This window comes from Mizuhopecten yessoensis, unplaced genomic scaffold (assembly GCF_002113885.1).
Source record: "Mizuhopecten yessoensis strain PY_sf001 unplaced genomic scaffold, ASM211388v2 scaffold11179, whole genome shotgun sequence".
Taxonomy (NCBI): Eukaryota; Metazoa; Mollusca; class Bivalvia; order Pectinida; family Pectinidae; genus Mizuhopecten; species Mizuhopecten yessoensis.
The window spans coordinates 1,108,347-1,125,528 of record NW_018408919.1 but is presented as its reverse complement, the minus strand read 5'-3'; the positions used below and the strand labels follow the sequence as shown (position 1 = coordinate 1,125,528).

Here is a 17,182-nt window from a genome sequence, read left to right as displayed (position 1 = left end):
TTCTTATTAACTTTAAATACATTCTTCCAGTGGAGTTACAATCCTTAAGGTAGGTGCCTGAATATTTAAACAGAGTTTTTGAATTTGGCATAAGCCCATGATGCATAGCTATCATAAAACTCACATTCATTTAAACAAATTTCACCTATTATTTCCTCGTTTCATTTGATATACTTAAAGGTACTGTTGTATTGACTGCACATACCGTATTTTACCGCAAATATAAGCCCCCTCTCACAAATAAGCCCCCTCTCACAAATAAGCCCCCTCCCCACTTTGGTAAATGTCCTTGGAACAGGGTGGGTGCCTGCAATTAAGCCCCCTCCCTAATTTTGTCTCCAACTCAAAACAAATTCTGTTAATGTTTGTCTCTGACATAAGCAAATTAGCTAAATGAATGCAAAACAACATAAACCCAAGTTTAAATATTACAAATAACTTTGTTTCTGAATTGGGCACAAAAGTAAATAGCATGTACTGACATGTACTCTTTACTGAGTACTGTGATTCTGCATTGGGTTTTTTATAAAGAATTATGTATTCATGGGTGAATTAAAGATAAATCTTATAACACAAGATTATGGAATATGATGTAAACAACAAAATATCAAGATATCTAGATGGCTTAACTTAAAACAAAACATCATTCTGTTGCTGAAAGAACACCATGCTTTCGTTTTTTAACCGGTTGTGTATTTTGCAGATTTTAATGTAAAACGAAACATGTTGCTTGTACCAAATCCTTTACATCTAAAGTCTGAACTAAAGTAGCAAATTATGAATACATTTTAAAATACATACACGATTGATGCACCTTAGGACACCTTTTTCTTTAGCCTTATTGTCTATCTACACAAAAAAAAAGGTATTCCCTCAACCAGAATACAACACAATGTGATGGGATTGTAATAAAATACAATATGAGCAGCTTTTTTCATCATACTGCCTGTGCTATTTAGTCATTTGTAATTTGAAGTATCTGATAATGAATTATTATAACATTTGAAAATGCTGACAGTCAGCGGGAGTTTGTCTTCAAAGTCATACAATATCAGACAACGTCAAGATTATGAATATAAATGAAAAAGACATCTAACAACTACAAATAAATGATATTGTAAAGTAATAGTTGATCACTTGGAGTCAGATCATCAGTGAAGTTTACTTTTTGAATGTTTTTGTCAATGATTGAATGAATTTAAACCAGTAAACTTTTTTTTCAATTACTCACATCTGTTTTTTTAATCCCAATGTTTGTCAGAGAAATGGTGTCATTGCCATTAGACAGATATTGTACTTGAGTTTATGTTTAAGAAAACCTAAGCTTATAAAAATACATGTATGTACATAAACAAAACTGGTTTCATTTGTTTGTTAGCATAAACATAAATTGAAAAAAACTTTTTGAATCATTCAACAACTTTGAATTACTGTATAACATGAAATGTTCGTGGGTATTTTCTTTGTGGTTTAAAGACATTTTTTAAAGTCGGTTCGTGGTACAAACTTTCCTGGATTCATCATATACACAAAGTGTAGAAATTCAATTTGTTGTATTCATTAACGTGGTTCCGTAGCCTCCACAAAAACCACGAATGTTTATATACAACAAACATTCCACGGTATACAGTAACTTTTCTTGGCTGAGCTCTCAACTTAGGTACCAGCCAAAACAGCACACATTTTCAACATTTTCTAAAACTTTCATAACACACTGAGTGAGTGAATGCCATCATAAATAGGACATTAATTAAGAAATATGTTATTAAGATGTTGACATACATAACCTACTTAATAAAAAAAAAACCAGTCATGAACTGCCTTTAAATCATAACCCATTCACCCCTAAAAGCCAAATTTGAACCTAACCAAATCAAAGGCTGGGCAAGTCCAGTTCAGATATGTAGGGGTGATTAAGTTAAGTCCATTCCTAGCTACTTTCTCAAGACACATTCAAACATATCAGGTCCAAAACTTTAAACAGGGTGGACCTTCATAAATTATTTAAATCTGTTTCACCTGCTAAAATGTTAAGCCCCTTGCAGGTGAATAACTCAGATTTTGCATAAACTTAATCATACATTTCTATGAAACACCTATAAAATAACTAGGGTCAGTCTATGCCAAATTACCTATGCAGACAACAGAACTGATCCTAGCTGTATAAGACACCACCTCGAATGAAGTGTGTCTTTCGTAAGTTTTCTTCAATAAATGCTGATACCTATTTATGCAACTAAGCAGACTGGATCTTTGATTGCTGATCCAACAGATATGATACCGCCTTCCAGAGGCTGGCCTTCATCATACCATGCATACCAGTACAGATCTATTACAATAATTACGTATATATATAGCACCAACTATTGGTAGCGTAAGTGTGCATTAAGAATTAATTACAATAAACTAGATTTTAAATCTTCTGCGTACATCAATCTATCAATATATATTAAAATTCAACATGAAAAGATGATTATCCAGATCAAGGGTAACACATTAATTAAGACAAATAGAATGAAAGTGACCTAGAATCGTTAGTGTGTCTAGACACCATTGCTTAAACTGCTCTCTCCTAATAGACAACATAATTATGATAAATAAATGATGGATGCAGCACATTCTTACCTCTCAGCGTGCTTAAATCTTTTATTAAATTGATTCAGTATTTCACATACCTAGCACAGTTCCTTTAAATTGGGTCAAATATATACACAAATTTCATGGTCATGTTTTTAATTATTTTGGAAGAGCACTGCTTAACAAACCAAACCAAGATGGCCACCAACAAGTTCTGCCAAAATTTGGAAATAGTTCCAGTTTTGGTTTTTCTTCTTTACAATTTTAAGACTGACTTTATGAAATTACCAGATGTAAACGAATAAGTTATTATAATAAGTTATAATAATAACTTAAGAATAATTTAAAATATAAACTTTATTCATTTAACAGCAATCATGAAACACGTTATATCAACTTATAAACTAATCATTCTTGTTGGCCCAAATATTAGTGCGCAGGGGTCTTAATGTTGGAGGAAACTGGAGTACCCAGAGAAAACCCTTGTGTACTGGTAGGTGACCCAATACCTTTTCATGTCACATCGGGGAATCAAACATCCAATGTGCCACAGAACCACCCTAATATAAACGACCTTCATAAGGTTACAACTTCTTTGACCTTTCAATAATATTTATAACAAGGTATATATTGACCACGTGCTTCCACTTAATTTTCTTATGAAGAAAAGTTCTATTATTTAATACTTAGAGTGATATGTATGTCAAATATTATATAGAAATCCATTCAAAGTCAGGCACACATGAACAATGATTATGATTAAATCTTCTTGTATGAATCAAGATAAGTTTTTTCAACAATCATTTCTAAAATGTTCTAAAATATGAATAAAAAGGTGATTTATGATTTGTTCCGTCATTGTACCTAAAACAGGACAGTTTTTGGTCGCTAAATATTGACATATTTTTTACCATAGTATAAATTCCAGACATGTTTCTTCATTTTTTATGAAAAGATATCATCCACCTTTATTTTATCAAGTTATTTTTCTCTCATTCCAACTACCAGAATAAGCTCAGAAACCATGAAAATGCGTTTGGACTGGTCACCGTTTTGAAAATATTAATTTATTTTAGACGAAAAAGACTCAGCCAGCCAAATTTAGCATATCCCATATTTGCAACAGAGTTTGCGCAGGAAAATTAATCACATCTTTCTAATGTGTACGGTTAATATATCGTAAAAGGTTTTAATTTCATCATGTCGCCTTTTCCGCATCGGGGAGTTCCAAATCTTACACACATATATTACAATATGTTAAAGTTAATATTAAAGTTACATATTAGAAAGATGAGATTAACTATTCTTCACAACTTCTGTTTGCAAATAAGGGTATGCTAAATCTTGCTTACAGATAATTGATATTTCAAAAACTGTAGCCAGTCCAAACACATTTTCATGGGTTCTGAGCTTATTCTGGTAGTTGGAATGTGAGAAAAACACTCTTTCATGCCAAAGGGTGTGGGAAAGGGAAATGCCACCCTTGGGATTTTCAAATTTATTAAAACCCCTATGGTAGAAATTTCCCTATCCAGCACCCCTGGGCATGAAAGAGTCTTATATTCTTGCATATCATGCCAATTCCCTGAGCTGCTTTCCCACAAGTGTCCCCGTTTTGGGTACTGTCCTGTTTGGATACATTGACATCAGATGGATGAATTTTATTGCTTCATCATAAAACCTGATCCAGCTTGTAAAAACATACACTAACAGTAATTCATACATCTCTTTAAATAGTATTTAACAATAAAAATTTCATCAAAAAACATCATTATAAAAGAATTTTAAACATGTTTACCTACATGTAACATGGAACAGCATTCTATTTAACAACTGACTTTCCGTCATAATAAAAATTGGACAAACTCAAATCAGATACAAATCATGTGACACTATGTAACCAATCAGAGATAGGCTGACCTCTTGACCTTTCATTTGGCCCTCTAATGTGACCTAATGATTTCGCTTTATGTCCAATTAACAACTATGGTCATTTGGTCAACTAGCGGCAAGTGCCTGGTGACAGCCCCACGTAGGCCTCAGACTCGATCCTAGATACTAGAGTACAGTATTTAGACCATGTATTGTCAAAAGGCTGGGTTCTCAGCTGACCTTGGGACATTATAACTTTTGTTAAATACTCTTAAAGACAGCACAAGACTGCAGGTCCACTTTTGTTCCTGTAAACTGCAATTCAGAAAGTCTTCTTGCAAAATCCTTGGATAATAAAGTACAACTGCAGTTCGTCTTCTTGTTGATTCATTGAACAATAAACTGCAGTTGGTTTTCTTGTTGATTCTTTAAACTATAAGCTGCAGTGGTCTTCCTGTTGATTCATTTAACCATAAACTGCAGTTGGTCTTTCTGTTGATTCATTGAACAATAAACTACAGTTGGTTTTCTTGTTGATTCTAAAAAAAAAAAAGTGCCTCAAACTTGTAATCTTAAAAGTGGACTAAAATACAGCTACAGGCAGAATATCAGTGCATTGAACAATAAACTACAGTTGGTTTTCTTGTTGATTCTTTAAACTATAAGCTGCAGTTGGTTTTCTTGTTGATTCTTTAAACTATAAGCTGCAGTGGTCTTCCTGTTGATTCATTTAACCATAAACTGCGGTTGGTCTTCCTGTTGATTCATTGAACAATAAACTGCAGTTGGTTTTCTTGTTGATTCTTTAAACTATAAGCTGTAGTTGGTTTTCTTGTTGATTCTTTAAACTATAAACTGCAGTGGTCTTCCTGTTGATTCATTTAACCATAAACTGCGGTTGGTCTTCCTGTTGATTCATTGAACTATAAGCTGTAGTTGGTTTTCTTGTTGATTCTTTAAACTATAAACTGCGGTTGGTCTTCCTGTTGATTCATTGAACAATAAACTGCAGTTGGTTTTCTTGTTGATTTTTTGGACACTAGTCGAGACATGACCATGCAGTATTGTGAAGGGTTCATGGGTCAGTGATTATTGGTCAGTAGTCAGACTTGTGGTAAGAGGTCAGGGAAACGACTGATAGGCGATTTTTTAAATGTTTGTGAGCTAAAGAGGAATCCAATGTCACAAAGGTCAAAGGTCAATGTTGAACATAGAGAGGGATGCAGGGAGCAAATATCATAAAAGCCAGGGGTCAAGGGTTCTTAGGGGTTAGTGATCTCAAAGGTTAAGAGTGATGGGATATGCTGTCAGGATTAAAGATAAAATTGATAAAGATCAGAGATGGCAAACCTATATGTTGAGAAATCAAAGATTATATTGGTCAAATATCAGGAATGAGGTCAAAAGTCAGAAGTCAAGAGGTCACAATTCTGTGTGTTTGCCCCCTCCACTGAGGCGTGGTCCCTTCTTCCTCTCCTTCTTTTTCTTACTTTTACTTTTTTGTTTACTGTCCGTGATCCTCATCTGTGACAAGGAAGATACAAATATATAGCAATGAATTATCTTCAGACAGGATAAACAAATATTAAAACAGCTTCCAACTTTTCAGGTATTGTAATATACAATGTTACAGTACAAAATATAAATCTCTCTCTTATAATATTTATTGTACATGTAGTAGGATACTGGTAATTCTTTGTTAGACTATTAAGTCAATTAAGGGCAATGAAACTACCACAATAAGGTATTTACAGCACCTTAGGAAGTGTAGGACAGGAACAAAATACAAACAGAAGGATAACTGAATAGCATGATTCCAAATTTACAAAAAAAAAATGGGGGGGGGGGGGGTTTTTTTTTTTTTTAAAAAAAAAAAAGGGGGGGGGGGGGTGTATTTTGTTTTTGTAAAATATGTTTTATTGATATAACAATGATTATTATAAAAACTTGTATAAGTCACACTTGTAAGTCCAGATGGAGTCACCTGGTGGGTCTTAATACAGAAGAAATCACGGAGTACCAGAGAAAGAACCAAGGCCTTAGGGTCAATCCGGTCAACTAATGAGTATAAAAAACCAAGCAATCTTTCCGAAACTGTAAAAAAATGGCTAAATTACTCTAAGAGATCAAAAGTTACTGCACTCCTGTTCTTAGGACAGGGTTCAACAAATTACAGGGGTCACTGACACTGACCAGAGGTCAGAAGAGGTCAGTCCTTTGAGATGGACCATTACCGCCAGTCTGCTATATTGACTGTGATGCCCCAGTGTGGGGGTCAGAAAGAAACACCTGGTTTGTATGGAGCTATTACCACAAACATTAGGTCTGACATGTTATGGTCAAGGTGTTAGTACAAATTGATCCTGCAGTTTCACCCTATGGTGACCCCGTGACCCCACAAACTGTGTTACACTGCAGGTTGTGAGGAAGCAATTTTTTTTTACAGGCTACTGAAATGACATGTTTCCTTACTTGACACATTGTCTCAGCATGATGCTGTATAACCTGTCTGTTCTGACATCCTGTATAATCTAGCATAATGCTGAAACCCTATGTCTTATGGAAACAACTAAACATGTCCTGTATAATCAGACATCCTGTCTTATCTGACCAATATATTGAATTCAAAAGGGTGATGGATTAGACAGGTAAATCTATCCAACACGTAATGTCCCACAGGAAGTCAGATAAGACAGGTTTAACTGTACATCCATCTAGGAAATGATATCAAAACAGGTTATAAGCCATTCCATAAAGAATTTCTCTAAAATTCATAAAGCATTTGATCCCTATGACATTGAATGTTGGCCATGCTAATTCATTTAAAGATGTTATCCCAAGCGAGCTACAGTTTAAATATGATATAAGAAGAAGCATCATGTTTTTGAACAAGAGGCCCAATGGGCCTGCATTGCTCACCTGGTATTAATCTCAAACTTGTAATCTTAAAAGTGGACTAAAATACAGCTACAGGCAGAATATCAGTGTTTGCTTCATAAGAACCTAATAAAAGAGTTAAACATATGACGCCTGTGACCTTGAATGTCGAACAAGTATATTAGGTTGAAAATGGGGCAAGGTCATTCATTTGAACAAACTTGGTAGCCATTCATCCCAGCATGCTACAGGCCCAATATCAGTACCCTGGGCCTTTTGGTTATTGAAAAGAAGTTGTTAGAAGATTTAATTACATTTGACCCCTGTGACCTTGAAAGTAGGTCAAGTTCATTCATTTGAACAAACTTAATTGGTAGCCCTTCAACCCAGCATGCCATAAGCTCACCTGGAGCTAATAAGAAGGTGTTTCAATTTTCTTTAAAGATTTGATTCATGTGACCTTGAAAGCTAGTCATGGTAATTAAATCAAAACTTTTGAAAGCTGTTACTACAACAAACTACAGGCCAATATCATGACTCTAGGCCTCAAGGTTCTGAAGAAGAAGTTGTATAAAGGAAACCAGTAAATGATTCAACATAACTTTATTTTAGGGTGATATGATTAATTTGTTTATTTCAAAACTAATGAACTACTCAACTAGCTTTAATTTAGCATCCAGGTATTTATATGAAGCATATTCTACAGGAAGCACCAGGATACCACAGGCAGTGATACCAGAGGCTTGCTGCTCTCTATCAGAAAAAGACTCAAATGTCAATTCAGAAATCAATGGTGCCAATTCAATATAAAATATCAGTTCCCATCACTATGAAAATTATCTCATTTTACATGCTGCAATTATATTCACTCATCTGTAGACTAAAATGTGCTTTTTGAGATAGTCTGTAAAAAAAATATTTCGGAGTGTAAAATGTTAACAGTATTGAAGCAGAAACCTTCAGTTGCAGTAATATAATTATGGTCCCTGCTGATGGTTAATGAAATCTAAAAAGTTACACCCTGACAAACCAACAGCGATATTTCTGTAGGCAGCTGATAACAAGGATTCAAAATGGGTCAAGTTTCATTTCAGTTTATAATTATATATACAACATGCATCACTGTTATCAGGGATAGGACCAGACTCTTGAAAGTCCTTCTAAAATAGCTGGATGTAAAATATGTTTAGCTTTCCCTTGTAACCTAGACAACCATGTGTCAATTGCTTATGCAAGTGTCTGAAAGATAACCCATGGCAATAGCCAAGGTTGCCATCATGCTAATGGAAATCATTGTCAATCACTAATATTTGGATAGGACAATGTCAATTAAATGCAAAGGTAACAAATGTGTCAGGTTTTAAATGTTGCAATCTGGCTTCATGCTAGACGGAGTTTCCTTTCTGGAGAGTCAGGGGTTGTAAATTTGATCCCTGGTAGAAACACACTACTGTTCCCAGTTAATTGACAGTATCAGTTTTAAATTCACTCAACGTTTACGGTAAAGAAGAAAAAATTTGCGGAGTGGAAATACGTTTGTTGCGTTGAGTAGATAAGTGTGACAATATCCAAACATGAATATTCATTTATGGATTAATAATATGATATACAACATTTGATATAGCGCCCTATCAAGCTAACATAAGCCATTCTAAAGAGCTTTACAGTACATAGGTATAACAATTAACATATACATTGATTATTACAATTTTGAGGAATTTGTATGAGCTCCTTAATCATCAGGCGCTAACTATTAGTCCTATGCCACCTGGCTAATATCTCCCTATGTGTGTATGCCTGCCTGTGTGCTGGAGATGTAATGTGTTCTGTTTGTAGTTGGACCATGCATGCTTCCAACGGTATCATTTACAGTGCTAACTCACTTGAATGCTACAGCACAGATACCGCAACATCCATCCCAGACCATTTTATGTTCCACCTGGGTTGTTGGAATTGTGTAGGTAGGAGAAAAACACTTTCTCTGAATATTCCATGCGTAGAACGACTTTGGGGATCAAACCCCGGCCGCCTGAGTGGAAGGCCGAAGTGTAACCACTCGACCAATCCACCCAGATTATATATATGCATGTATACATTTTACTGCACATGTAACATTTTGCTGTCCTACTGAAACCCCTGTACATCGCCACCAATGTTATACTGCCAAAACTGGCACGGGAAAAAAGGGTGGCAGTCAGGGGACTACTGCATTTATTACAGGTTCTAGTTTTCAGAACCGTTGCAATGCCAACATTTCAAGACCTCAATCAATTTAAGGAGTCAAAACAAGAAAAATTTCCATACGTGCAAATTTCTACCTTTACAGTATTATAGAAATGTATAAGGGGAAATTTTGCATAAAGATACCCTACATAATGTAATATAGGACATGACACAGCCACCTCAGCCACTGCAACCTGCTTCTTCCAACATATGTACTCGTACAGTGCAGCAAAAAATGATTCCCAGTATTTTTTGGCAAAATGTTTTGATTTTGAAATAAACACAACCTGGCAGCTCCTTGAATCAGACAGACCCTTCTCAGTGGCTATGTGGTAACATTTGTTATGAGTTTGTGTGTTTCCACAAACAGCATTCTCATAATCTCCGCTATTTTACTGCTCGTAAACCGCATGTTTCAAATAATGCATGTTGCTATATATACATGCTTATGTAGGTGAGTTTCAGGCCGCAGCTTCTAACTGTTGGATCTTCTAGCGGTCTGTCAGAAAACATTTCCATCTGTTATTATAAAGATACTGTGATGATTGAATTTGTTCTGTGGCAGTCTGCGGAGAAATAACCTTGCACATGTGTATGCCTACAAGTTGCCAAATGCAAGACATTATTGCAGAAATGTTTTGGCTGGCAAAATTACCATAATCTAGAATTGTTTAAGATTGTTTTTAACACCAAGAACTAAACTTCCAATTATGTTTATAATATTAGAGCAATGGTTAAGTGGTTTAGTGGTTGACACTACCAACTTTTAATCAACTGACCATGGTCCCGAGAAATTTCATTTTCAGCAACATGCAGTAACCTTGACCATGCCAATACTCAATTCTATGCAGTTTGCTCAAAAGAAATATGGTTGATTGAGCGATAATACATGAAAAGAGCGTGATCGTGAAATTCTATTTTTAGTAACAGTGACCTTGATCTTCAACCAATCATGCCCACATTGGAACTTGTCCAATGTATAGCTGTGAAGTTTTATCAAAACATGTCATGAAATATGACCACTAAAGAGATCACAAGGAAGTTACATGGGAGTGACTAATCAACAAAAAGCAGCAGTGAGGAAATCTTCTAAATCAGAATAATATGTTTCGTTTTCGGTCCGGATCAGAATGGTTTCCTGATTAGGATTAATTAGTCACTCCGGTGTAACACCTACAAAATGGCATCGCTTCGGTGGGGGGAAATTTGGAACAATTGAAAACCAAGGACTGTTAGTGATAATAAAGGTGGTTTTGATAAATAAATATCCTATTTATGATTTAAGTGAGATATGTATTGTGTCGTAGATTTTTGCTATCAGCACCTCAAAACTCTCTGATACCAAACGGTGCCAGAGAATTCCACATTTTCATATACATATAAGTAGTGCGTTCTGGCCCCACACCAGACATCTATCTGTCAAAATGTCTAAGTCTGGTATTAGGACCAGAGGAAACTGTTAGGCTACATCCTTACCTGTTCTTTCATGAGATTTTCATTCTTAAATGGATTCACATAATTCTCATCCCTCGGTACCAGATTAACTTCCTGAGCCATCTGAAAAATATAAACAATGATTATCACTTTGCTATGAAGGGCAGTCGCTGTTTTGTATTTTTACATGTACACTGTAGACTTCCTATACCAAAATAGTGTTGTACAAAAGTTTTCAAATGTATTTTAATCAGAAATCATTCTCTTCCTGTCCTGTAAAAATGTCAACATATCTTTGCAATATCTTCAAAGAATCTGTAGTCCTCTTTGGACCAAAAAGCTTTCAAACTTTACAAATATCACAGTTAACAGTGCCAGGTGTTAGGTTTAGTTACAGACAATTAAAAGTCAAGTAAAAGGACATCTAATTTTAAATAAAAAGTTTGCCTTTTAACAAAAATAATACATAATTCAAAAGTTTCCAGAAATCTCCCTTCACCATCAACATGCATGCATGCATTCTTCTTGCAAAAGAGAAAGATCAGCTCATAAAATTCAATGAAACAGAAAATCACTAGAAATTGGTTCAATTCAAAACAGGCAGGTTCATATAATGGTAAATGCATGAATATGAACATCTATAATTAGAAAATATTTTTATCTGTGGCCACCAGCACAGGTAGATACAAAGAATAATGGAGGGAAATGTGGTTGGAGGAATGGAGCATAAGGAGAGGATAGTATGGTTGGGAGGAGGTAAAGTAGTGAGGGGTGACACTGGGGATGAAGATAGGAGTAGAATCGTATCTGGTGATGGTTACACACTCCACAAAACACCTGGTCACCATGGTAATGAAATACTATTACTTAAAGAAAAATAACAAAATCTTTGGACATTTATTCCAAGCATAGTCAGCTTAACCTCACCCAAACTTTTCTTGTACAGTAGTTGTTTTTGTCTGACCATTTTCAAGAAGACAACTGAACTTATGATTTTCATTTTCATTTAATTTAAATCCTAACAAACACAGAATTGATTTTCAGTTTTGGTTTTAATGACAATATCAAGGATATATAATAAAAAACTGTGTAAGCATTGCTAAGCTAACAAGACGTTTTGGATAATTGGGTCCAGAATTTTTACACTTCATCTGAGAGCAGAGATCAAAACATAGACTTTGTACGAATTTTATTGTTCTGAAAATTGAATTTCCTGTTTCTATTCATCTGTCAGTGTAATGTTGATGCAGCATAGACATAGACCTACACAGCAATGAAGAAAAGATCAAAGAATCCTCATTTCTAAGAAGCTCAAAGTACTATCAGCTTAATCATGTAAAACATAAAAATTTTACTGGGCAATTATTTTGCAAACATTTTAATCTACATCTAAGCTGTCAAGAATCAGAGTTCAAAATGAAGACATAAAGACACAACATAGGATTAATAAATTGTAAAATTTTATTTTTCACAAAATATAGAATTTTGAGATATTTGGAAAAGATATTTAAGCTGACAAAGATAAAAAAAAATGAGCAAGCGGTCATTATTGGGCTCTCTGGCTCCTATCTTCTACATCTTCTATATCTACACCTTATGAAGTCTCAGAAGTTACAACCATCATATGATTCTGTAAGAGGCCCATCATAACAGTAGACAGGGCTTACAGAAGCCATCATAATAACATACAGTGCTTTAAGTATAATCTGACAAACGAACATGGGTATGAAAGGGTTCATTCCATTCATATATATATATATATACAACGAGATACAATTCTGCAAACTCTATTCCCGATTACCTTTATTACGATGAGACATAATCTTATTAATTCCGTTTCCACATTCGAAAATCAAGATTTGTTTTTTGAAGCATAATTGGACAAAATGTTTTCTGTTATTATTAATACTATAATATGCAATTTTCATTACATCGTGAGTTTTTGTAAGTTTTGGTTTCAATGCCATTAACCCTTTCACCAGTGTAGACCATAATGGACTCGTCCAGATCAATGCATGGTAGAGTCTACTAAAGTTACATAGGGGTGAAAGGGTTAAATTCAGTTTCAGAATATGAAGGCATTGAATAACATTGCAACAGAACGGTATATATACATGTGTACATTGATTTGAATGAATGCACTTAAACATCTTGTATATATTCGTTCTTAAGATTTTCTGCTGATTTGTGTGGTTGACTTGTATACAAAGTAAAGGAGGGGTAACAATTTCTCAAGTATTTTATGTAATTCTAACTAAACTCCACTTGATCCTAACAATTTTAATGTCAAATTCATCACAACAGAAGATTTGTTTGGAACAATATTCAAGTACGAACAGGGTTTGGCTGGCGAAACACTTGTATGAAATGTGACTATAAAATTGTACGTGATTGATGTGAACAGGGTCCAATGACATTATACAGCATGTACATGGTGACCAATTTAATCAAATTATCTCCATTACATGTCAGACATGCAGTTGGTGGTGATATTCAGTCGAAAATATGATAATATTTGGCAATTATTCAACTGAAGTGCAGAAAGGTCACAGACAGATTGATGAAATAGTCTCCAGTGCAAACGCATCAAGACTGTTAAGTCGGATTGTTTTCTTTACTTTCTTAACAGGCAGTTAAACCCAGTCAAACCTGAATTAAGAGACCACCTTTGGAAAGTCCAGATAGCAGTCTCTTAAAACAGGTTCAAATCACAATGAAATCATTACAGTTGGGAACATTAAAAGTGGTTTCTTTACACAGGAGATCTCTAATGGGAGGTGGGCCCACTACCAGGTTCGACTGTACTATAACAGGAAGTTGAAAAACTGCATTTCCATGAAGACAACATATTCAAAAGAGAAGATTCCTTTTAATGTCAAGTGTCAAAGGGAAATGTGATATTAAGAGAAATGTGATATTAACAGAAATACTTGACTAAATGTATGAAATCATAGAAAGACTACATAATAAGTCACCCTTTTCATCACATAACAAAGCCATGTTGATGACGACAACTCTTTACCAGCTGTCTGGCTATCAAAATAGACCACAATAAATACATTTTTCTAAAATATTACTCTTTGTACTGTAAATGGGTAATCAAGTCTAATTCAACAAATGCCTAATTAATTGGAAATCTTCCTCACTGAAGATACAATACAGAATGTTGACCCCCTTAAGAGGAGTTTGGGACAGAAAAACAGTGTTTAAGGTAAACATGATATTAACCAAACTCTGACATGGAGCAATAGGACATTAGAGGAATTTTACTCTATCATGACATTGACCAAACTCTGACTTGAAGAATTGTGACATTAAGTGGAATTTATTCTATCATGACAGTAACCAAACTATGACTTGAAACAACATGACATTAAGTGGAATTTTATCTTTTCCTTTTTTTGTCTATCCTTCATCATTTTTTGATTCATGCCAGTCCATCTTTCTTTCTCCATTTCTTATTCCTTTCACACTTGATTTCAATCCTTAGCAAGATATCCCGCGGTCTTCCTCATAAACATTCCGAGCCACAAACCACTTCTATAGCGTCACTTGACACATATAAATATTTACATGTATTGGCAAGATGATATTTTTTGATAAAGTGTATCTGCTGTAAATATTTATTTCCGACTATCACATAGAGCACACAGTGTACTCTTCTGCCACAATATTCTAATGTTACTTGCGCAGAGATTTACAACTACTCTCGAACCGCACAATGTTGAAGTGGCCACACACATAACTACTCGCTAAATCTATACTCTCTAACCCTCACTATAAGTGACAATCAAAATAACTACTCTCTAACCCTCACTTTCACCAGAAAAGGAAGATTCTTAAAGGTGAGGGGATGATTTTTTTCCCCTTACCCTGATGACATATTGTCATATATGCACGGTTGACTTTTTGTCATACAGTTTTGTTATGACTGACAAATAGCCTGGTCTTTATGGAAAGACTGAAAAATGTTTCCCTGACCAGGAGTGTTGAAATATTTGTCTAATGGAGGAGAAACAGATACAATTTATCAACAGGTACTTCAGTTTGTTTATGTGTGACGTCAGTACTGCGTATCCCACCAAAGGGTGAGACAGCAGAATCTAACACAAAGTAAAATGTGGGATTAGTCTATCACAGTTGTTGTTAAAAAGATATACTCTGTAGCTCCTCAATCATCAATTCATATTCCAACCTCAAGAAAACTAGCTCCAGACTTCAGACAACTTTCTGGACAATTTCTGGACATCACTAACACCTACAAGCTTCATTATCTATACTTAGTTTTGTAACTGAACATACTAGTGATCTAGCTGAGCTCAATTGTACAACATAAGCAGACTATGGATGCAGTTAATAACTAATTACAGATGTCTCAGCAACATACTCCTATTTAACAGTAGTCTCATAACCCCATAACATTTACAGTATAACCCTCAACTAGGCTGAAGACAAAATAACTTTCCATCTTCTAATGTAACCTCTACAACCATCGCTGAACCCCCAACACAGCCCCCACCAGTCACTGAAGCCTGAACACTGCTGCCCCCGTGCCACAGTCCCTGAAGCCCCAACACTGCCCTCAACACAGTCCCTGAAGCCCAAACTCTGCAGCCCCCACCACAGTCCCTGAACCCCCAACACAGCCCCCACAACAGTCCCTGAAGCCCCAACAATGCCCCCACCACAGTCCCTGAAGCCCCAGCTCTGCAGCCCCCACCACAGTCCCTGAACCCCCAACTCTGCAGCCCCCCACTACAGTCCCTGAAGCCCAAACTCTGCAGCCCCCACTACAGTCCATGAAGCCCAAACTCTGCAGCCCCCACCACAGTCCCTGAAGCCCCAACTCTGCAGCCCCCACTACAGTCCCTGAAGCCCAAACTCTTCAGCCCCCACTACAGTCCATGAAGCCACAATTCTGCAGCCCCCACCACTGTCACTGAACCCCAAACTCTACCCCTGGGACTGTACCTGACCTCTGTGCGCTACCACAACAACCACCTTTCATAACCCCCCTATTTTACCACCACCCCTGTCCCTGAATTCCCAACTCAAACCCCTGCACTATCCCTGACCTCTGTGAACTACCACAAAAACAACCCCTGATAACCCCCTACTCCACCCAAACCACTGTCCCTGACCCCTCCCTCCCATGCTACCCCTGCCACCATCCTTAAACCCCTATCCTATCCTCATCACTGTCCCTGAAGCCTTACCCCCCCTGCTCTGTCCCTGACCTCTGAGCGCTACCCTGACAACCACCCCTGATAAGCCCTACCCTACCCTCATCACCGTCTCTGAACCCTTACCTTGCCCCCTCGCACTGTCCCTGACCTCTGAATGCTACCCCCACAACCACCCCTGTTAACCCTTACCCTACCCTCATCACTATCCCTGAACCCTTACCCTACCCTCATTACCACTGTCCTTGATCCCCAAACTGCCTCTATTTACTGCTCTCAACTATCATTGGACAAACCTTGCAACCATTATACTGCATGCCATCCCCACCACCACAATCCCCTCCACCTCCCCCCACCCGTTACCGTTTGAAGATGGCCTACAAATGTGTTTACACCAGATAGCTACTTGTCAAAAAACACAGTTTTTTTGTGCTTGGAATAACAGATGGTAGCCATATTTTCTGCTTGAACTAATTCTCACATACACCAGATTGGTATAGCTGACTCAAACCCAGCCTCATCACCATACTGTCCATTCACCCTCCATAGACACATATATCTCTATAGCCCTACAGGGTGCATACCAAAACGGTTACCCTTGACTGGAAACCAGACAATAAATATCATATTCCTCAAGAATGGACATTCAAACTTGACAGTGGTTGTGTTGTGCTGTTGCCGTTAATACATTTTTAATGTAACACAGCAGACCCAAAATATCTGTTCTACTTCAGATTTCAAAACAATAATGCTAACAAATTCATATTTTAGAACATGGCATGAAAAAGGGCCATTAAATAAGATTGATCATCACTTGTTATACACAGCAACAAGGCAAGTATTGAGATATCCTTAGTCCTTTACACCAGAAATGTTTTGGTACCAAAATTAAATAAAGGGTCATGACTCTGTGCAATAGGGGACTAGGCCTGAATATATTCCTTAAACATAATCATTCGCAGGCCAATAGATCAACTTTCAGTATGCAACACTGATATCCGAAGTTTCCCCCCCCC

General features: G+C 36.4%; 1 protein-coding gene across 1 annotated transcript in view; it reads right to left on the bottom strand.

The window, feature by feature from the left end:
- Window positions 1-5,063: 5,063 nt before the first annotated feature.
- Window positions 5,064-17,182, bottom strand: part of LOC110440364 (coiled-coil domain-containing protein 134-like) — a 35,073-nt gene continuing 22,954 nt past the window's right edge. Inside the window, exons 5-6 of the mRNA XM_021483396.1 lie at window positions 11,026-11,106; window positions 5,064-5,973 (exon numbers count right to left, since the gene is read on the bottom strand). Coding sequence (XP_021339071.1) covers window positions 5,872-5,973; window positions 11,026-11,106 — 183 coding nt within the window. The 3' untranslated portion in view covers window positions 5,064-5,871. The remainder of the gene's footprint in view (window positions 5,974-11,025; window positions 11,107-17,182) is intronic.